General features: G+C 45.1%; 1 protein-coding gene across 1 annotated transcript; it reads left to right on the top strand.

The window, feature by feature from the left end:
- Nucleotides 1-641: 641 nt before the first annotated feature.
- On the top strand, nucleotides 642-2,053 carry GSX2 (GS homeobox 2). Its single transcript, XM_050948046.1, has 2 exons — nucleotides 642-1,223; nucleotides 1,713-2,053. Exons 1-2 carry the CDS (start codon nucleotides 785-787, stop codon nucleotides 2,051-2,053), a joined length of 780 nt encoding a protein of 259 aa, XP_050804003.1. The 5' UTR covers nucleotides 642-784.
- The last annotated feature ends 21,670 nt before the right edge of the window (nucleotides 2,054-23,723 follow it).

Here is a 23,723-nt window from a genome sequence, read left to right as displayed (position 1 = left end):
CCAGTTTGACAAGATTCACTCATAAAAACCAGCCCCTTACCCCTAGAGTAGCTCTGTCACGTACTTCACAGAAAATATAAGGGCGACTGCATTCTTGGAAAAGCAAATGGGATTGTTTCTAGGTGTAACTCGATCACCCAGAAGTTATAACTACTGTACTTAGATGCTACCTAGTATATTAAAAGAAAATGAACCCCATCCTGCTTATTTCATCACGCGCCACTGGTTTCCCCCTACTCAGGAAATGGTATATTATTGGTATAAACGATGTGACGGGAGAATCCCTTAAGGCTTATTTTTAAACCTAGTCAAAGACGTGCATTTATTTACCTGGTAATGTGTTAGAAAGTACAACGTGGGATGTGCCTGAATCACAAACAGGGCAGCTGCCCCCTCCGTTGCTCCCCTGTTCCTATAATTTATCTGGAGAGGAGGAGAACTGAAGTCATGGTGAAATTAACAAAACACACACACTTTGGAAAGTCTCCCCCCCCCCTTGTTTTGTTCTAGCTCGGGCAGCCTATCCCGAGGGTTTGGAGGAGAAGCCAAGGGGGTTTAGATCTGCATCTCTTTCAGGAATCACGTGTTAAATAGTTGATATAAAACCCCGGAGCAGGGGATCCAGGCGGGGGACTTGAAGACCAGCCCTCTCCAGGGACCCTTTTGTTCAGCTCTCAGACATAAGCACCTTCTCGCCAGCCAAGTGCTTCAGTGGCGACTTCCCCGCCTTGGCAAAGGAGGAAGACCCGGGAGAGCCAGCCCTGACCTGCAGCAGCCCTTCGAAATGTCTCGATCCTTCTATGTCGACTCTTTAATCATCAAAGATTCCTCGAGGCCAGTTCCTTCCCTGCCTGAGCACCCCCACGGACAGGATTTCCTCATCCCCCTCAGCATGCCTTCCCCCCTGGTCATGTCGGTGTCGGGCCCCGGCTGCCCGTCCCGCAAGAGCGGCACCTTCTGCGTGTGCCCGCTCTGTGTCACTTCTCACTTGCACTCGTCCCGGGGGGGCGGCAGCGGGGCCATCCCCTTGCTCAAGAGCCAGTTCTCTCCCGGCGGAGATGCCCAATACTGCCCCAGGATGAGCCATGCCCAGCACCACCAGCAGCAGAGCTCGGTACCAGCCGCCGCAACAGCCCTGGGCCACCCAGCGCATCACGCACCTGTCTGCACCGCCACCACCTACAGCGTTAGCGACCCCAGGAGATTCCATTGCCTCGGCATGGGTAGGAGTCACTGGCCCGGGGGTGCCATTCCACCTCGCTGGGGTGCGCTTCACTCCGCAGCGGGCGGGCAAGGGCGTGAGCTGGGATCTTGGAGGGAGGGCGGATGCCCAAGCCCGAGCGCGGAGCTGCACTGCCCTACAGGTGGGGATAGAGTGGGGAGGGATCGTTCATTCCCCGGCGGGGGGAGGGGATCGGAATGAACCCCAGGGGGAAAGAGCAGGGGTGTGTTTGCTTCCACTAGTGTTTGTGGAGCGGTTCTGATGTCGCAGGCAAGGAGGAGGCGAGTTTCCAGGGCTGGCGTTAGCGAGCAGGTAATGTGAGGCTCTCTGTCTACACACACCTAAAGAGAGCTTACCGAGGGGTCGCGTCTTGCTGCTCCTGTAACACATGAAATGAACCGGGGGGGACACGTGTTTGGAAAAGGGCGATAGGGACAGATTAGTCTGAATTCTTTTCACGCCACTTAGCCCTTGTGTCTCTCCCGTCCAGGAGGATCCGATACTAGCCACATTCCCAACGGCAAGAGGATGCGGACCGCTTTCACCAGCACGCAGCTTTTGGAGCTAGAGAGGGAATTTTCTTCCAACATGTACCTGTCCCGCCTGAGGAGAATCGAGATCGCTACCTACCTGAACCTGTCCGAGAAGCAAGTGAAAATCTGGTTCCAGAATCGGAGGGTGAAACACAAGAAAGAAGGCAAGGGAACCCAGAGAAACACTCACGGGGGCTGCAAGTGCACTGGCAACCCGGGACATTACCCCAGGTCAGAAGACGAAGAGTCTTTATCCCCATCTTCTGCGAACGAGGACAAAGAGATCTCCCCTTTATAAAGCGCTAGCAAGCCCGCCGACTTCCGTCCCAAACTGGGGCTCCTTAGATCCTCTGAACTAGCTCCTTCCACCCTAGGGCTGCAAGCCTGAGCTAAACGGGGAAGCATGTGTGACTGCAACTGCGTACACCTGACCGAGCTGGTACCATGCTAAGGAAGACACAGACAAAGGAAATAGTTCTGGATGGCTCTGTCCGCCAGTATGGTTTATTGTAATGGATTCACAGGTTAGATAGTTTGAATGTACAGGCTTTAGTGGTGAGCGTTCAACTGAAACACTATTTATATAACACAAGGAGCAATGTTGTTCTTTTTTAAAAAAAGTTAACGTGATCCTGGATTTCCTATGGGCATGGCAGTTTTCCTCCCTTCCCTCCCCTCAATACAGTTTAAGGAAATTCCATTTCATGACTTTACTGAAAGTTCTGACGTCGAGAAGAATTTAGAGAATTAAAAGGAAAAATAGGTCTAACTGCATGAGAATCTTCTGTACAGCGTTTAAAAAATTACAGTCGTTCGGAGGTTCGTTTGTATGTGAATAGTTTTATATCAGATTTATATTTATATTTATTTAAATGAGGTCAGACAAGAATTTTATTTTTTTTTAAAGTGCCAGCTTGGTTCAAACAATGATGGTTTAATTAATGGGGCAAAAATGTTTTTTTTAATCCTTTGTACACTAATTGAATTAGTATGGTTCAGAAATATATAAAGCAATACAAATAAATGCCATCCGCTACTAACCTGAATAACTATGTTTCCTACTACGCCATGTTCTTGGTTTTAAACAAATAACCCAATTTCAGCAGGAGAGAGGGCCAATGAAGCGAAGTTTCTAAGGTTGGCACAATAAATAGCTTCTGGTTACTTTACAGCCGCGAACAATGAGAGTTCTTAGCGCTTCTGACAGCTTGTATTTGTCTGTTTTATACACATCATCCAGCACATCGGCATTTTTTGAAGCTGATTACTGTTGGTTGGTGTTACTGAAAGTGGAGCTACAAAATCCCAGCCTCGTCAGCAAGAAATAGCTCGCCCAAAACAAGACACACTCTCTGGGATTGCGGCTACCCCATTGAGGGCCCTATCCTGCAGGCACTATAATCAGTGACAGAACTGAGCTTCAACAAGCCAGATCCCCGTGGGCCTTTCAATAGGCGTGTGAGGCGCTCAAGGTACAGTACGCTGGGCTTTGCCCCTCGTTTGTGCCCGGGCAGGGCTCGGTGACTCCACTCGTTGGAGTTTAAAATCCTGAAGTTTGCCAGAAAGGACGAAGGAACGTTTAGGTTAGAACTGCAAGCCCAGGCGTGACCCACAGTCCCCCCTGCGCAGCGGGAGACGCTGGCTGGCTTTGCCCAGGCGGGCGGGTCAGGCCCATTGAACTCAGGCCTGTACTGGACAAAGCGAGTTTGAGTTGGCCCGCGAAGAATAAGCGCAGGCGATAGCAGCCACTGCTCAAGGGCAGCTAGGTATGGTGCCTACGGGCCGATCCTGCCAGCCCTGACTCAGGTGAGTAATCCTGACCCACGGACAACTCTCTCTGAGTGATACCTACTCAAGGCTTGGAGGACAGGACCCTATCGTTTATTTATAGCCCATTTGTACAGCCTGACTGAAGGGGGTAAAGGCTGGAGGGCTGATCCTGGGTGCTTTGCCACTGCTTTCAAGGGATGAAGCGCCAAGTCCCTCATTGGCGAATAGTCCTCATACCAAGATTGCCATCCATAAACCTACCTCTCTTTCCTGGGGCAGCTTTGGGATAAAGCCTCACCCAGAGACACTTACCGTTATCCGGTACTAGCACGTTGTCTAGGATTAGATGTGCCCATTTTACCTGCTGAATTATTTTCTAACAACATCTTTTGCCCTTTGTTGCAATCTCTTGCTATCAATTCCCTCTCGTGGGAGAGGAGATTTTTAACCACAGCCTCCAGTTGATTGCAAAAACCATTAGAAAAATCGCTATCTCCTGCACACTTTTTTTTTTCTTCATCCTTTCTCTTTAACAAAAAGCCCTGGAGACCTGGCATAAATGTTGGTCTCTTCTTTCAAGTGCCTGCACCACTTTTAATCACAAGATGGCTACTAAGGTTCCCTACTGTTTGCACAGCAAAAGTGAATAACCAAAACACATTGTACAGTACCAGTGAATATCCTGGTGCATTAAAGCAAATGCAGTCCTGAACAATGATGGTCTGATAGCCTTCAAGCAAAGCACAAGTACAAATGGTGGTCCTCAGAAGATGCTCCCTGATAAAAAGATAATTAGGAATAAACAAGTAATAGGTTGACTATGCCTATTTATTAATATTGTGCTTTATCATTAGCGTACAGCCAGATTCTGCAAGGTGTTTAGCACTCCTATCTCTCACTGAGTCAATGCACTTGGCCCCTCCCCTCACCCCCATTTCCTCCAGCAAGCATCAAGAGTAACTGCATTATAGTCAATTAGATTACACTGGGGTGAAAGTGGTGTGAGGGGAGAATCAGATCAGCAAGCTCGATAACTCACAGGGTCAGGGGCATACGGCCAGATTCACCCCTGCCTCATACCAGTTTCATGCTAGTGTAATTCCACTGAAGTACTGAATCAGGCTCTCAATGGCGACAGTGTGCACTGTATAATACACAAAGATTAGGACACAGTCTGCCCTAAAGGGTTGTAGAAATAGCCACAGTTTGCCAGAGAAAGGTGATATAACATGATCCAATGGCTGAAAGTTGAAGCTAGACAAATTCAGACTGGGAATGAAGCATGCATTTTTAACAGTGAGAGCCACTGGAATGATTTACTAAGAGTGGTGTGGGATTCTCCACAACTGACCAGCTTCAAATCAAGATTGGATGTTTTCCTAAAAGCTCTGCTCTAGGAATTACTTTGGGGGACGTTCTATGGCCTGCTTTATACAGGACGTCAAACTAGATGATCACAGTGGTCCCTTCTAGCCTGGGAATCTGTGGCACACAGAGAGGAACATACTGGTAGTTGGAGACAATAAAGAGTATTTTATTTGGCTGCTTTTGTTTATTCACCCATTCCATAGTTACAACAAACTCACTTCATATCCCATCAGAAATAGGTTTTGGGGTGGGATTGGAATGATTAGGGAGTTTCAATTTTGAAAACTAGGACTGGGAAATCACTCCACAGAGCTGCATGTAACATGAATGGCTAGGGGAAGAAACTGAGCAGAGCATGTAGGGTGGTGTCGCTGGCAGAGTGGACTTGGGGAGAAGAAATATGGATTTTTCCCATAATGCTCTGATTGTAAAAAGATCTGATACGTTAGCCGACTTTTTTTGTTGTTGTTGTAAATAACTGATCTTTGTGTTAAGCCAAAGTAAGAATTGTAGAGAGCTCTCGAGATAAGGGTCCTGGACAGGTACCAGTAAATCAGAAATACCATGCCTACCTTATACTGGTACAGGAGGAGAGGGGTTCCAGCTAGATCCTGGCGAGGTGGGAAGAGGATTTTGGAAGAAGGAGCCTGCTATGGAAGAGGTTGAGAACTACTGATATATATCAATGGTATATTAGAAATGTTTACAAACTACATTCCAGATTATGCAATGAAACATGGGGCACCTACTTTGTCTAACATATGACTATTCAAAGATGATGAAATGCCTAGAGGAAACGTTACTTTCAGCTTGCACAGAACTGTACTTGTCATAATATTCATGAAAGGAAAAAAACAAACCAAAATGTGTCTCATTATTATTCCCTAAAAATAATCACATTTCTTCAACTCCGGTACAGGCAAAGGTTTTAGGCTTGTGGGTTCCATTCTGATTCAGCTGAAGTGACTGGGAGTTTATTTTGCCTGCAAGATATGGCCCTTTTTGTGTATAAATTCTTTGGGCTAGATCATTCCCTTTTAAAGAGGAAACTCCTTGGAGGGAGGCGCAGAGAGGCCAAGTAATTCACCAGAAGCACCTTCAGAGAATATCTAGGTTTGTCTCCTCAGACAGGAGGCATTTTGGGGGTGAAGAGGGGCCAAAGGCATGGATATTTAACCCAGGGAATCCTAAGGATCCAACATAAGGTAGGGAAATGCAAGTCTTGTGGAGCTGAGGCCTTCTCACGGTGAGCTGTCCCGTCCCTTCCGTGTTGCCTTCCTGGCCAGGATGGAGTAGCAACTGAGAGGACCCAACTAGGACAAATTCAAATTCAAGAAGCATTCATTTACACCACAGCACCGCTCGGACTGACAGGGAAGGATACCAGAGAGAAGCTGGTCCCTTGTTTCACCCTATCTGTCTCTGGTCTGTTTCCAAAATCCCATAGAGTCTTTTCTTACACAGATGTTTTCATGTAGTACTGGGGAGAGGAAATGATGTCACAGATGTGGAACACCCCCTCTTTTCACATCCACTAGGAGAGTTCTACCTAAGTTTACCAAGAGGGAGGGAAGGATAGCTCAGTGGTTTGAGCATTGGCCTGCTAAACCCCAGGTGGTGAGTTCAATCCTTGATGGGGCCACTGAGGGATCCAGAGCAAAATCAGTACTTGGTCCTGCAAGCAAAGGCAGGAGGTTGAACTCAATGACCATATAAGATGCCTTCCACTCGCAAAAGAGGAGGAGTCAAGCAAGACCTTAATATCTTCAGACAGTGGAACCAAAGAGAATTGTGCCATCTGCATTCAGTTTCACATATGCTTTTTCTTTTATACATAAACATATTTCCTTGGATAGAATTGACCTCTTTCAGTATAAATGAATGGGAAGAAGCAACTCAAAGCCCTCCTCCTCTGGTATTTATCATCACCAGAGAAATATGTGAAGTGATGTCTCCCTAGAGTTGTTCATCATTTCTTAAAAAGTGGGGAAAGTGGCATTTGTTATAGTTAGACTTAACTAGTCAATATTGTACAATTATTTGAAGATGTAGTAGGCTATAATGACTACATATGATTATTTATTATTGTGTTGTTATATTATATAACATAATATAATGTATAGATACTTATATAGTTTCCATCACTATAGTATCAAAGGGCTTTATAAACATTGTGACAAACTCACGCTGGACAGCTCTAAGAGAGTGGTGGAAGGCAGATATATTAGAACGATAAAGGCCATTTTCCCTATAAGCTGAAAAGGGATTACCTCAGGTCAGCTAGGGATACCTGAGTCTAATAAAGGGCTGCTAGCGCTAGCCCATTGAGGGCTCTAAGCAGGAATATTCCACCTCCCCAGTACTAAAACAGGCAAGTTCTTATCATCAAAAGCAAATAGGGACCCCCTTGAGCCGCTTGGGGTCCTAAACAATTGTTTAGTCTGCTTATGCCTAGCACTGGCTCTGTTGAGACCTTTAAAAACCCTTCCTCTGGTGAGAGAGGAAGCGGAGAAAGACAAGCTGCTTCAGTGCTAGTGGCAGGGGTGAGACAGGCTCCTCCAAGATACATGGCTTCTCTCCTCCCTGCAGGGGAAGCTACCTGACTGACTGCCTGTTTGGGGGAAGGACTGGGGCCAATAACAAGGTGATACCCCTCTGCCGAGAGGGGGCAGGAAAAGGTATTCCCCTTTAGTTTGTGTTGTGAATTTGTTTCTTTTGTTTGGCGGAGGCACACTCCTTGGGCCTGCCCTGAGGCCTACTTGGAAATTTTTGAGAAATAAATCCCAAGTGGGAAAATAAACAGTGGCTGGAGTGTGGCTGATTTACTGCAGGCCCCCCACCATGAGAGGGGGAAATGCTGAGCCTGGCGAGGTGGAGGAGGTGCCTTGGCACAACCCTAATTATTTGTTTCCTTAGAATACCACTGGGAAATTGGAACATTGTATTATCTCCATTTTATAGCCCAGGAACAGAGGCACAGGGAAGGGCTTGCCCCAAGTCACACAGGACATTTGTGGCAGACCTGTGAATTGAACTCAACTCTCCTGAGTCCCAATCCAGTGGGTGAGCTACAAATTTAAATAAACTATACATACAATTACATACAATTACATACAACACCCTTCCCCCTCCCACCACATTAAAAGTACCTTCAGGTTGCAAAATCAAGCACTCAAATGTTAGGAAAAGCCAGAATTAAGATTGTCTGTGCAGCCTTAATATATGTCCCCAGAGCATCTGTATCATGATACAGTCTTTAGTTACATGGTCACATACTATTTTTTCCATAGAATCTCTGCCTCATTCAGTGCACAGGATGGATGTGCTCACTGAATAGGTAGCTAGTCAATATTCCTTTATGTCTTCATCAGTCAATGTGTGGTCCCAGGCCTTATTTACACACCCTCCAAACTCTGCCCTGAATAAAGAATTACTTTTCTCATGGGCTTTTCTTAGGTGCTCATCATCACACGAGGTGCTTCAAAAACATGAATTAATGTATCTTCACTCCTGTAAGAATAGGGGGTATTTTACAGACAGAGAGGTGAGACACCAAGAGAGATTAAGGCCTAAATTGTCAAAGGTGTCCACTAATTCTGGGTGCCCAACATGAGACAAAAAGGGCTTGATTTTTTTAGAGTGATTTGCATTTTTAAGCACTTTATATAATCAAAGCACAGTTCCTATTTCCTTCAATTGTATTTGTGCAGCTCAGCATTTCTGCAAAGCAGGCCACAGGTGTCTCATATTGGGCACTGAAAAAATAAGAAACAAATAGTTAGTGGCCAACTGTGAAAAATTTCATTTAGGTGACTTGCCTGATATTGCATCAAATCCATGGTAGAGGCAGGAGCAGAATCCAGTTCTGCAGGGTAGTATTTTCAACTTTCTTAACCACAAGACCATTCCCTTCTGTTCCCTTGTGCCTCATTCACTACACACCTTCCAGCTTCTGCAACAAATGAGACAAAAGTCCTACAGACAACAATCTCATTCCCTTACCTGTCCTGATTCTTTACCTGAGCACTTTCTGTTCTGCACACTGAATGAGGCAGGGGTCTGTGATCATGTCATTACAGACAGTATCATGATGCGTATGTACAATGGGTGAGAATAAAGTTTACTCCAGCAATCTTAATACTAAACTTTCCTAATTTTTGAGTGTTTGACTTTGCAACCTCAGTTTCCTTTTAACATAGTTTTTTAAAATGTAATTTCCTGTTTCTAAAAATGCAAATGGAAAAACAGAAACTCTATCCTATGGAATCATAGTGAGCTCTATGACTATCATTAGCAAAGTTGCAACTTTTAGGTCTACAGCACACTACCACTGTAACTGATGGAGTAACTATTGTAGCGGTAGTAAGCTATTATCATCTCTGTGGACAATCTCCTAGAAAGGGCTGAGATGTACATATTACTAAGGGTTTCGTAGGTATTTGCTAGACAGCAGAAGAATGATGGGATTCAGGACTCCTGAGATTTATTCTAGGTTTCAGAGTACAATGTGCTTTTTGTGATTACAGACTCTTCTGCCCTCTTCCTGCTCCTTCTAATGTCTCCTCAAGCCTTCCTCTTCTGTTCCTGTCTCCCTTCCTGAGTGCCTGTCCCCTGCCAGCATGCCCCTGCCACTTCCTCCATCTCCATCTCTGCTCTTTTCTGAATTTGAGTCTGGCTGCTTCTTCCTTCTCCTTCACACTGTCTTGGCGTTAACAGGAGGAGCATTGAGAGCACAGGAAATATAGCCCCAGCTGTCCGTTCTGGTGCTTGGTATCACAGCAGCCCCTCCATCAGCTGAGAGGAGCAATTGCAGAAAAAATCCAGCTTAGCCTTAGGGTAGTGTATACTCTGTGTAGATGGAACATTTCGAGAAATTAGCTGCCAAACTCTAACAAACGCCTTGTGAGCATGTGCAAAGGACAATATTGAGGGGCTTATAGCTCAGTTGAATTGAGGTGGATTTTCAAAGAGTGGGCCAAAAGCACATTACTCAGGGCAGTCCTTCTGCCAAATTGCAAGTCCCTGCTCCAAAGCATGGAGGCACTCAGGCTTCTCTCAATGAAATAGTTGTAAGAATGTCTTAACATTGGCAAAGCAACCAATGTCCCCTAAATCTATTCGCAGAAAGGGCCAAACCATTTCTACTGAAACGTTCCAGAAAAAAAAAATTCAGCCTGAGGCAGACAACCAGCATGAAACAGTTCAGCCTGAACAGCTGATGTCTAGCAAAGTTATAAGCAACTTCAGACAACTTATAATGGCAAATAGTACATGGCATAGGTTTTGCTGCCAGTTCTGCTCATAATGATAATAGAGACACCTTTACACACAAAACTATCTGCCTCATATAGGGGTGTTAGTAAAATAACCGGTGATGGTTTAAGCTCCTCCCAACCCTTGAGAAGAGTCTACACCAGATACTTCTCAGCTGACTCCACCTGAGGGCAAGAAATATATACTGGACACAAGCAAATCTTGTCATCATAACAGAGAAATAGTTTGCATGGTCAAGTATAGTAAAATAGGGTCTAAAATAAGAGACTTTGAGACCAAGGGCAGTTGAGTGTTAAGACTGAACTATGGCTCCCACAGCTCACAGCCCCTTGGTTGTGTTGCTAGGCTCTAGTCTCTTCCAACAGCAGAAGAGGAATAAGTGGCCTCCTACCCTGCAGGCCTTACTTAAATAAAACTCCTCTGGACTCAAATCTAGGTTCCACTGCAGCCCTTTAACAACATAAAACCGGGTGAATTGGCCACCTGGAAATTCCCCTGATGTAGAGGGATTCCCCAGGTGGTGAAGGGCTTCTGAAATGGCTGCATCTCCTTGCAGTCCCACCCAGCATAGAAGAGTGTTGGAGGCATGGCTGGAAGAGAGGGTGTGTATTAGTAATATTTTTCGGTTTTGGCTATTTTGGCAATCTGAACAGCTCCTGTGGCCCAGTGCAGCCTTCAGGCAGCTCTAGCTGCTGCTGGAACTCGATGAGTCACTGGCCAGCTCCACATTCCAGGATGCTAAAAAGGTACCATAAAGCTACCTTCCCCTCCCCACATCTGTGCGGAGGTCATCTGCAACTCAGAAGATGGACTGAGTCCTATAGGATCTGGCCCATTATGCAGTGCCAGATGACCCTCTATAAAGTAGTCTGTAAAATAATTGCAATGAGGAAAAACTATGCAGGAAAGGCCATAATTCCCCAAAGTACAGTGAACCCTCAAAGGACAATCCCAACACTAGCCATATTAAGGAAAGCAAACCCAAGTTACTGAGTATATTACTGAGAGATTACATTATTGAAATCAGGACTTTAGGTGCCCCACTTTCATTTACATTTGATATAAATAAAGAGAGAAAAAGTAAAGTTTAACAAGAATATCTAGGCATTCTTTAATATTCATGACTAAAGAAAGGAGGGGAAGTAGGCCATTTAAAATGCATTTCTGTTCTGTTTTCTTTAAATATAATGATACCCTTTGCACTGAACTAAGTGAAAGCTATTATGTACTTTCTTCATGTTATCTTAGTTTTAGGAGGAGAAACTCCAGCTATGTGTCTTAAGAGCATTCTACACATGAATACCTTAAATTGTTCTTTAACAAATGGACACAGTCTCTTATGGCAAAAGGCTGTTTTTAACAAGCTCATGTGTATACTCACTTTTTCTGGGTGAGAATGAACCAGGCTCACCCATAGCTGCACAAATAGCCAATGTAGTCCACCCACACTTTGCAGCTAAACCATCCTGATGAATTCCTGACTTTAAAGTGCAGGTGCATTGTTTGTATCTTGTCATTGTTTATGAATGAAATGTTCTCATGATTGTGAAATGATATAAATGATAAATAAAATGTCCCAAGAGGTTATAAGAAAACTCTCTCTCTCTCTCTCTCTCTCTCTCTCTCTCTCTCTCTCTCTCTCTCTCTCTCTCTCTCTCTCTCTCTCTCTCTCTCTCTCTCTCTCTCTCTCTCTCTCTCTCTCTCTCTCTCTCTCTCTCTCTCTCTCTCTCTCTCTGTGTTGCTGATTACATAAAGAGCATTATGTGTCCCTAAAATACAAATACTGATTTCACACAGTATGTGATTCCTAACCCTTTCCTGTCATGTGTTCTATTTCAAACCCACACTATTTTGGTACATTCCAATTTTCAAACTGTTTATTATTCTTAGCCTCTGACCACTTTCTAGGGCTCAGAACTGGTCCCATGCTTCCTTCAGTGCCTCATACATGTCAGACATTATCCAGGGGATTTCAGCTATTGCAAGTGCATCGAACTAGATCGGAAGTGTATACTGTGTGCTCTGGAAAGTAACTAGTTTCAAATTAATGAAGCACTGACAATTTCAATCTGTTTAAAGGCTGAGGTTGGCACTGCCCAAGCCTGAGCGTGGGGAGCTGGCCAGGCTTTGCTTTATATTGTCTGCTTTTCTGAAGAGTAGACAAAGATGGATAGAACGACATTGAAAAGCAGGGGGCGTATTTCAAACAGCCCAATAAAGAGGGTTGTCACTTTAAGACAAGAACCATAGTGCTTTGATGACTTTGTATTAGCCTCACCGTTTCAAAGAAGTGACTCTGCTCTCCTTACAGAACTCAAGGAAATTTAGTGGATGACACTTCAGTGAAGGCACTTTAGACAGTACCATGAGTCTACAACTTCAGGGGGGAAATCAGCTTCTCTAGTACATTTAGAGGAAAAAGATACTAATTCAAGGTTTCTTTCCTTTCACAAAGAAATTCATTGGCAGGTTTCGTTTCCCTCTCCGCCCCCGAATAAATAACATCCATAACATGGAGACATTCAGACTTCATAAAATTAGCCTGGTAAAATAATTCATTTACAGCCGTAAATACCAGAATGAGCTTGGGTTGCCTGTAGGTGAGCCGAAAACTCAAAACTGAGCATGTTCAAAGTTTCATCTAAGGGCTCATAAAATCCAGTAGAGAAATATCACCTCCCTTCAGGCTTATGTGGATTAATAAAAGGGCATTTAACAAGGGCTTGTATTTTTAAAATCTAATTTCAAATGCCTAGATCAACCCCGAAAGGATCCGGGAAACCTGAGTGGAAAGCTGTAAAGTGTTATTTATGCCCTGTGACATTTCCCATGTTTTAAATATACGGAAGTTTGTCTATTCCCTTTTGGTGTTGGTGTTCCCCTCTCCTCTGTATCTCCCTTGTGCCACGTTGCTTGATGGAAGCATCTACATTCTGGCCCCTGTCAGGGACATCTTGTCTGTGCTAGTGCAATAGGCTGGAGATGTTACAGCTTGTTTTAAAGTTGTGTGTGTGTGGTGGGGAAGAGGGAAGCTACATTCGCTGGGCAAAGCCGTTGGCGCGTTAGATTTGTCTGCCAAAGACAAGTATTTTTTAAGATGGGGACCCCCGACTGCTGCAGACCCACATGCTTTGAAGGCACAGCTAAAGAGCTCCATTGCGGGTTTGAGAGAACCATTTAGTCACTGTTTCATTAGGCACTATTTGAACCTTGCAACATGTGGTAATTTCTGGGGCAAGCTGAAAAGGGGGGATTATGTAGGAGGGACACAAGGAAATTAAGTAACGGTTAATTTAACTCGTTTTCTGGTAGAATTTTCGATACATTCCTAATTGACTGAGGAGGCAGGTGAAGTCTCAGACCCATGCAGACTCATTCACGGTGGGAATAAATGGCTCTTTTTCAACTCACACTGCTCACAATATATCATCAGGGAAAAGACATGCAATGAATATGTTGATTTTTTTTATTAAAGGAATTACACCCTGCCACGCAGGTGTGAGAGTAAAAACCTACACTGCAATGAAATCAGATTAACAATGAAATGAGAATTTTATTAGCTTTCTATGTCACATAGACCTGGATTTAAACTGTCAAAACAAGAAACAAGAAAAAAGATATTCTGAAGGGAGAAGCAGAAGCTTGGTACCCAAATAATAATTAGTTGTAATTCCCTGTGAATATCTACACCACACAGTATATGCTATTTATATCATATAGAGATTGTATGATTAGCCTCTAATGGCAAATAGCTTTTGAGTCCAGAGTTTGTCAATTAACCCAGTGTCTCATCGCTTTGATTTGCTATAAAACAAGGAGATGCCAGAAGATTAATTTAATACGATTAATACGATTGCGTTTTATTATAACACGAGATCACTCACATAGAAAATAAAATCCAGCTAGTCTGTGTATTACCCAGCCCCAGGAAAGGAAAAGTGCTAAAGCCAAACTGCACCGTGTTTCGTACATCATCACTGAGTATGCCCCAGGTGAGAGTGACATGACTCGTTACACAAGAAGCCGTGGCTAGTGTGGCAATGCAGAAGGAGAGGGCCAGGGAGACTTAGGGCTACTACCTGGGTCTGGCAGGCGAAGAGGTGATCTATGCAAATGAGTCCGTTTTAGCAAAGGAATAAATACTCCCAATTTTCCAATGGCCCTTTGTAACCTTCTATAGAAAAGCGCGGCATTCTGCATGACAAAACACAATTAAGCTTGCTATTCAGGAGTTCTGCAGCTGGTAGCCCATTGGGAAAGTGGGAGGAAACGTGAATATATTAATCGTGGGCAAAAGTTTTTGTCCCCCTTTTTTTTTGTTAATGAGGAGGAGGGAGGCGAATCTCCGTGTTGGAGCGCTGCCACCTGAGCAGTATCGCCTCTTCCCGCATTAAAGCCACCCTCGTCACGGATCAAGAGCCACCGGGACGATCTCTGCGACCTTCCCGAGCTGGGAGGAGGGGAGGGGGTGGACGGGTCCTGGCTAGGGCGCAGGAGAGCCGGGGGACACGCGTCCCGTCAATTTCCTCCTCCGCACATGTCCATGCAGGGGCTGGAGTCCCGATCATCGCCCAGCACGGCTCCGCAAGAACAACAGCGGCTCCTAGATGCCGGGCCAGTGATCGGGGGCCTTATTCAGCACGCTAGGGAGAGGTAGCACGCACTGGAGAGCACAAGCTTGGGCAGGGGATATATGGTCCTTTCCCTTGAACCCGCAGTTAGCGTCTTCTACGGTCCGTCTGGGTGGGAATGAACCTCAGCTGGGGGCTAGTCTGAGTTCTTCTTCCAAGTCACTACGGAGAAACGACCGCTGATGATTTCTGCAGGGCTTAGAGCAGGGGTGGGCAACCTTTCAGAAGCGGTATGCTCAATCTTCATTTAGTCACTCTAATTTAAGGTTTCATGGGCCAGTAATACATTTTAACGTTTTTAGAAGGTCTCTCTCCATGAGTCTATAATATAGAACTAAACTATTGTTGTATGTAAAGTAAATAAGGTTTTTAAAATGTTTAAGAAGCTTCATTTAAAATTACATTAAAATGCAGAGCCCCCCAGACCGGTGGCCAGGACCCAGACAGTGTGAGTGCCACTGAAAATCAGCTCGCGTGCCGCCTTCAGCATGTGTGCTATAGGTTGCCTACCCCTGGCTTAGCAAGATACTGATCCTGTGCCCAGAGAGCACTCCAGTGGGAAGGCTCCTAGAGGGCTTTGCTAATTTAAACTGATACACAAACTCCATTTGGGGCCTGATTTACAGCCCACAGCAAATCTAGTCCTGAAATGTGAAAAGAGGAAACTGGTTCACAGCACAACAGTGTAGCGGAGAAAGTTAAAAATACCTGGTTCCCAATTCAAATCCAGTGGGTATTGAGCCAGGCAGGTTTCTCTAGGTTATCTAACCAAGCAGTTGGTCTATAAAACTTTTGTCAGTTTATGACAAATTGCCAACATCTTTCTGTTTTAAAACATGGCACCCTGTTAATTATGTCAGCCTGGGAAGCTTGCATTATAGAAAAAATTCAGACCTTTAAGGAAAATATGCTGCTAGTGGTGACTACTAGAAAAAAGAGTCAACATGCATTGACTTCTTCCCACAACTCTGCCTGTGATGGTGAGTTCTCACCACACTTTCCCTGAAAGGGTTAAAGCAGGCCAGAGGGGCCAATTAGCCTCTTAGGTGGCAATCTGGTGGAGAATGCAGTCACATGCAGTTTAAGAGACTGTGATGGATTGCATAAGCTGGCCACCCCCCCAATACAAGGGGAGCATGGAGAGCCATAAAAGAAAAAGAGGAAAGGTGAAATAGAAGGCAGGAAGAGGAGAAGGCCCCCAAAGTCCGCCCTGTGAGGAGAACAGGAAAGGGAGAAGCGTGTTTTGCCTGTGGTCAGCAGGGGATGCCTGTGTATGAGCTGTGAAGGGAAGACTAGCCCAGGGGAAGCAACTGGACAAGAGAAGGCCAAAGGGCGGCCTCCTGCCAACTAAAGGTAGTGAGTTATTATTTTTATGGCTGTGAGGTTGGCCATAAAAAAAAGCATTGTCCTCTTAAGAAGTTGGGAGATAGTAAAGGGGAAGACATGGACCACAGAAATACAGAAAAAAAGGATGGATAGCTGGGGACCTCAAGAGGTCACCTAGTCCAGTTCCCTGCACTCATGATAGGACTAAGTATTATCTATGCCATCTCTGACAGGTGTTTGTCTAATCTGCTCCTAAAAATCTCCAGTGATGGAGATTCCATAACTTCCCTAGGAAATTTATTCCAGTGCTTAACCACCCTGACAGTTAGGAAGTTTTTCCTAATGTCCAACCTAAACCTCCGTTGCTGCAATTTATGCCCATTGCTTCTTATCCTATCCTCAGAGGTTAAGAAGAACAATACTTCTCCCTCCTCCTTCTGTCAACCTTTTATGTACTTGAAAATGGTTATCATGTCCCTCTGAGTCTTCTCTTTTCCAGACTAAGCAAACCCAGTTTTTTCAATCTTCCCTCATAGGTGATGTTTTCTAGACCTTTAATCATTTTTGTTGTTCTTCTCTGGACTTTCTCCGATTTGTTTGGCACCCACAACACAAGATCTGTGGGTCCTAAGCATGCCTGCCACAACATGTGGTGTATCTCATCCAGTAAATGCCCCCAAAACAACTATGTGGGTGCAACCAGAAAATCACTATGCTCTTGAATGAACACACGCAGGAAAATGATAAAAGACAAAAACACTCTATCACTGGTGAGTGAACACTTTTCAAAAGTGATCACTCTATATCAGACCAACAGTCCTCATCCTCAAAGGAAACCTGCACAACACTTTCAAAAGACTAGCCTGGGAACTTAAATTCATAACTTTGCTAGACACTAAAAATCATGGTCTCAATAAAGACATGGCTTTATGGCTTATTATAACAGTCTGTAATGCAGTAATCACCCCTCGCCCCACACTTGTTGTCCTACAGGGGTGTTTACAGGACATTTCACCTTGAATGGTCCCTTAGAATATGTGCTATCTATTTATGCAAACCTGTCCGTTGGATCTTGTATTTAACTGTGACATTTTGAGTACTTTTCCCAGACCTGAAGAAGAGCTCTGTGTAGCTTAAAAGCTTTTCTCTCTCACCAGTAGAAGTTAGTCCAGTAAAAGATAGTACCTCACCCACGTTGTCTGTCTAACATGCATTGAGACTCATGAACAATAGAAAAACACTGGCTTTGAATTGTGAGCAGATTTTCTGAGAAAAACTGGCCAATAACACTCAGAAAAGTTCTTTGAGAAGGAAAATCGAAGAAGCGTCATGATGTCCCTGATAGTTGTGGGCAGGACTATTTGAATCTGGGATGAAGGGGAAGAGTCCATGGACAACAAACTCTTAGTGACTTGTGATCCCTGGCCTGGGAGCTGAAGTCTGTGGAAGGTTTGGTAGCTGAGAGATAGAAAAGTGCCTGGTTACCAGGGGGTGCTCTAGACATTTCGCCGCCCCAAGCACGGCGGCATGCCGTGGGGGGTGCTCTGCTGGTCGCCGGTCCCATGGCTCCGGTGGACCTCTCACAGCTAGGGCATCTGCTGGAGGAACCTGTAGTTATGCCTAATGAGAAGAGTGAAAAGGAAGAGAAAAGGGGGGGGGGGCGGGCGGCACAGCTTTTTAAATAACTAGTTCTGAAAAGCAGCAAAGAGTCCTGTGGTACCTTATAGACTAACAGACGTATTGGAGCATGAGCTTTCGTGGGTGAATACCCACTTCACTGGATGCATGTAGTGGAAATTTCCAGGGGCAGGTATATATATGCAAGGAAGAAGCAGGCTAGAGATAACGAGGTTAGTTCAATCAGGGAGGATGAGGCCCTCTTCTAGCAGTTGAGGTGTGAAAACCAAGGGAGGAGAAACTGCTATCAGGGGCAGGTATATATATGCTTCTTGCTTGGATATATATATATATATATATATATATATATATATATATACCTGCCCCTGGAAATTTCCACTATATGCCTCCAACAGCAGTTTCTCCTCCCTTGGTTTTCACACCTCAACTGCTAGAAGAGGGCCTCATTCTCCCTGATTGAACTAACCTCGTTATCTCTAGCCTGCTTCTTCCTTGCATATATATACCTGCCCCTGGAAATTTCCACTACATGCATCTGAGGAAGTGGGTATTCACCCACGAAAGCTCATGCTCCAATATGTTTGTTAGTCTATAAGGTGCTGCAGGACTCTTTGCTGCTTTTACAGATCCAGACTAACACAGCTACCCCTCTGATACTAGTTCTGAAAAGATAGTGGGAATGAACCTTGGAGTGAACAGACTGCCTGGGCCTAACTATGGTCACACTAGTAGACCCTGGGCCTTTGGCTTGGATCTGTTTCCTGAATGTTGCACGGAAACAGAAGATACTTCTCTGTAGTTTTCTTTATTCTCCCAGGGTTGCTCTAGCCATGATGTAGCTCCACCAGTGCTAAGAGTGGGAGCACTAGCATTTCCTGGCCACTGGCATTTTTACCACTAAATAGTCTAGACCCACTCTAAGCAGGATTATATGTTGCAGTTAGAAAAATGTCAGTGGCTGGTCAAAAATAGCACTTTCATGGTTGGCTGCTGGCACCCATGCAGTTGCTGGCACCCATCTAGGCAGTGAATTGAACAATGAACCCCTGGGTCTGATAGATAGCTGTCAGGGCTCATTTGCAAGGGGATGCTCATAGAAAGAAGGTCTCCTAAGAGAGAGAGGAGCTCCCGGGGACCATAGACCCCAAGAGGAGGGACTTTATTTCAAGGTCATTTAGATTTAATTAAGTGGAACTCCAGCAAGGGATTTTTGTGTTATAGCCCATTGGACTGTGTGACGTTCTTAAAGGCTGCTGAGAGACAGGAAGTTGAGACAGGGAGTGCCTGCAGCACTGCACTAGGTCAGCAGGAGGCATTGCAGGGCAGGCATGTCCTGTGACAGCAATGGATGGAGACTTCAGCCAGGACTGTGGCACAGGGACTATGAGCAGGGTGATGCAGTACCAGAAGCTAAGGAACTGATGTACCATACGGGGGTATGTGGAATTTGTTCAGGAGATGGTCTAGGGATCTCAGTCTACAGTGATGAAGAGGGACCATACAACCAGAGCTGGTTCTAAGGGCAGATGAATAGTGTGCTATCTCCCTGGTTGTCACCTTGCAGATGAGGCAGGATCATTGTGCCACATGGTGTTTTTTGTGCTCTGCTCTGATTGGCCAGTTGTTCTTTCTCTGGTAATGATTGGTTGGTGTTTTCTTGTTTTTGTTTTCTCTTGCCCATTGAAGGAGGATGCAGAAAACATTTTCTGTTTTGGCCAACAAAATAGCTAGGGTCACTCCTGCTTTCATCTATATTGTAAGAGGTAACTTTGGGGCACACAGATGCTTAGCTTACTGTTTTCTTCCAATTGACTTTGTGTTTAGTCCTTTCTATGCATCCACAGGGAAGCTCAAGCAATCTGCATTTCTTTTTCTAAAGGCAGTTACTCAAGATATGTGAGGGAATTTGACATGAAATCCAAGAGGGATTTCAAAGGGAACAGCCCCAAAACTAAAATATTTCAAAGCTATCGCCTGATTTCTTGACTCATCTCATAGTTTAGATTATTCATAACCAGATTCCCCAGACTCTCTGACAAGACAAATTCTAAACAAATATGCCCCTCCCCCTATCCCCATATAGCTCAGATTTCTCACTGAATTTTATTCAAGTTTTAAATCTGTGGTAAGAACTTCTTGGAGGAACCTTGGAATTTTTCAGGCTGCCTCTCAAGACCAGAGAATGAACACTTTTGCAAGAGAAAAATAGGATGTATATTTTGGATCCTTGACTTTCCAGTATTCAACCTTAAGATGTCACCTTCAGACTTCCTAAGAAGATCAGTACAGAATTAGTTTAACTGATTTGACTTTTGCCATTTTGGGGACTCACTGAGTAAGAAATAAGATCAGGGTGGAGCTTAGAATAGGGTTGCCAACTTTGTGTTTAAAAACTTCACACTCCAGCAGGAGTGCTAGAACCTTCCCTACCCCACTTCTTCTTCCTGAGGCCCCACCTCTGCCCCACCTATTCCCCCCAAAGCCCCACTCCTGCCCCACCTCTTCCCTCAAGCCCAAGCCCAAGCCCCTGCCCCTGAGGCCATGCCCCAGTCCACTTCTCTTCCCCCTCCCACCCATCGCTCACTGCTTTTCCTCTCCCACCCCCTGTTGCCTTGGTCAGGAGGGACTCGTCTGTGGAGCTGGGCCTGGGAGCTGCAGCTGCCCGATGCAGGTAGGAGGTGGCCCCACTGAGTAGGGGCTGGAATGCATGATGCCCAGCTTCTCCCCGCCTCCCACACTGGTGGTAACCAAACTTTGGGTGTCCGGTCAGTAGATCTGACTGGACACAGTTAAGTCCCCTTTTTGACCAGACTTTCCAGTTGAAAACTGGGCACCTGGCTACCCTAGCTCAGAGGCATTCCTCCCCCTTCCACTTTCTTACAACTTTTCACTGTGAACAAAAGTAGGATCAATATTGGAAACATGTCATGGAAGTTTAGGGTGACCAGATGTCCCAATTTTATAGGGACTGTCCTGGTTTTTGGGTCTTTTTCTTATATAGGCTCCTATTACTCCCCACCCTGTGTCCTGATTTCTCACACTTGCTGTCTGATCACCCTATGGAAGTTTCTTTGATTTCTTTGTTGGATTTGTGCTGTGTGTATGCCCTCTGTCATACACTCAGAACTTCCCACAAGTGAATGAAATTCTCTCCCCATGTTGTTGTACAATAGCTTTAGAACAGGAAATCATGTGACTCAGATGGCTTTTGCCTGGCTTTATGCAAAGATATGAAATGTATGCAAATTTGCAATTCAGACTTTTTTGCCAGAAGATATTGGCATGTAGGAGTGACAATCAGGAAGTGGCCAGGGACCCAGGGTTGGGCTGTGGCACTGATACAAGGAGTGAGTAACCAAGAGATGAGCTGCTCAACTGGGAGTGTTTGGGTTTCATGGGAATAGCTTGTGTTTGAAGAAGAGACTTCCTCTCTTGAACTGGTGCCATCTAGTGGAGAGAGTAAATAACTTAAATTGGAAGTTAAATGAGAGAAAAAAATGTGTTTTGCACTTTTAACGGTTAGGCCAGGGTAACTGTGAGTGCTTGTCTTGGTTCCATCTTGGGCCTCTTTGGGGGGTAGAGTGAAGGCAAAAGGTGAAGACTAAAGATAGAAAATGGAGATCAAAACCTTTTCCTACAAAGTGTGTATTTTGATCCACTGACAATTTCACTATTCCAACCTGCCAAAGCTGTATCAAAGGGAGAGTGGGAATGCTCAACCAGTAAAAGAATGTATGTGGATTAAAAAACTTCATTCTTATTGTAACCAGAGCAGAAAATGGCACAACATGAATCCATTCTAGTGGCAATGATTGTAAATGAGAGTGGGAATGCACAAAGGTAACCCATTTCAGCCTTAATAAAGTAATCTTGTGTGGTCTTCCTTGGATGTCCTAACATGCTCGGCTCTTTATTTTGTGGAACATTATGGTTTCTTTGATAGAATGACTGCATGGTCATAGCTCTGGAATAGCACATTGGCAAAGACTTTAAAGAGTGTAATCTTGCACTTTAATCACAGGGATGCTGATCAGTAAATGTCTTTCAAATATACTGTAGCATCATATTTAAAGTGACTAAAAAGACACTTGCATTAGAAGCCCATTTTCAAGCACTCAGAACTCTGTTAAAGTAGAGATTTGTTTGTAATGTTTCATGCTTATTCTCAGCTCAAAGACTGAGGGCAAATATTTCAAAGTGTGTGCCTGATTTGAGATAGTGCAGACACCGCTGGACACACAAACAAACCTTGATTTGTCAGGGCTTGTGTGTGCGCAGCATATTGGGGTTTGCTGGTACGCAACACCATGTGCACAGTTTAGCACATTCACTTCTGAAAATGTTGTTTAATTGTGTGTGAAAGTGCAGCAGGCTAGTACTGTCTGCCTGAAACACCTCCTGCTGCTATCTGCTTCCTGCTCTCCTGGGAAGGTACTGAGATTCTTTGCTGACTCATGGGAGCAGCTGGCTGATGGACTACCCCTCAGGAAAGAGAAAGCTAGGCTTGGAACAGGCAGATCCTGATAGAAGGAACCTTAGGAGCAGCCAAGCCTGAGGAGAAAATTTAGGCTGGGGTGAAGTCATAGATTCTGGGAGCCACGCGGAGCCATGGCACACACGGAGTGGGGCAAGCCTCCGACCCCACTCCCTGGCTGGAGCGCCAGAGCAGAGCAAGCCACAGACCCCACTCCCCAGCAGGAGCTCGAGAGCCAGATTAAAATGTCTGAAGGGCTGGATGTGGCTGGTGCACCATAGTTTGCCCACCCCTGGTTTAGACTGTAACAGGACACACTTCATCCAAAATCTTAAAAATATGGAAATAAGTTAATGGGAAAGATAACGTGCTCCAGTGCTCCATAAGGCTTTCATTTCTGTCCCCAGCAGACTCTCAAAGCAATACATACCCCAGCTTCAAATGTGCACTCTAACCCACTCTTACCAGTGACCTTGTGTGCTTTTGTAACAACAGATCAGCACATCTGACTGTCACACATTCTATGGGGCAGTTATTGTGCCTTAACACTGTTAAGCTTTTGCAGTAGAGTGCATCACATACTAAAATCCATGTGGCTGAGTTTATTTTAAAGGATGAAACTCCAGTTTTATTTACGTCTCAGAACAGTGCTAAAATCAGTGATACAGTAGGGCCCATAATCACTACTTTATGCTAGCTTGACCGGTTTCTTCATTTAAGATTGTGTGTTCTGTGTTTAATTTATTCTCCATTTCCTAGAATAGCAGACAGTCTTGCTTCTCACAATTTGAATCGATCAATATTGCTTGTAGAGCAATGGGGGTATTCTTTCCCCACCCTTGCCCTGCAAGGGTTAATTGTGCATTGCAGGTTGAGGAAGCCATGTCCTTTCCTCCCTGCGGTGCATGCTCAGCCTGGAGGTAAGATCTAAAAGGAAGTGGCCCAGCTCAGTCTGGGCAGGCTGCTGAAGGGAGAGGATGCAGACTGCAGGCTCTCTGCAGGGAGCTGCTACAGGCCCTGAGCCGCAGGTGAATACCAGGCGGCCTGACAAGCCCAGAGAGGAGGCTGAGCTGTCAGGAGCTAGTACTACACTGCCTGAGGACCCCAGAGACCAATGAGAACCATGGATCATCGCTGGCGAAGACAGGGTAGGAAGCAGCCTAGGGGCCTTAGACTTTTCTCCAGTGGGTGAACTGGGGAAACAGTCAGTGTGTTTCAGGAAGTTTCCTGCTGACTCAGTGGTGAGTAACCCCACCACTGCCAGGACCCTGGGCTGGGGTTCAGAGGAGCAGGGAGGGCCCGAGTACCCCTATCCTTAGCGCCACACACCCTGAGTGGCACCCTACTTCTCCGACATGCCAATAGGCCACACAATCCCACAAATGGGGTGCTTCTTTATTGCCTCTGATCATTAGGCCATGCTGCCCTGAGTGGAAGGGCCACTTTATTGATTCCGGCCATTAGTCCGTACTACCACATTTCATAGT

Source organism: Gopherus flavomarginatus, chromosome 3 (genome assembly GCF_025201925.1).
Source record: "Gopherus flavomarginatus isolate rGopFla2 chromosome 3, rGopFla2.mat.asm, whole genome shotgun sequence".
Lineage (NCBI taxonomy): Eukaryota > Metazoa > Chordata > Testudines > Testudinidae > Gopherus > Gopherus flavomarginatus.
This window is presented reverse-complemented; position numbering and strand designations above follow the sequence as displayed.

What these genes read in the sequence shown, in the direction of transcription:
- GSX2 (XM_050948046.1), top strand. Translation starts at nt 785, where the DNA reads ATGTCTCGATCCTTCTATGTCGACTCTTTAATCATCAAAGATTCCTCG. An exon ending in ATTCCATTGCCTCGGCATGG is followed by an intron (nt 1,224 to 1,712) that starts GTAGGAGTCACT and finishes TCTCCCGTCCAG; the next exon opens with GAGGATCCGATACTAGCCAC.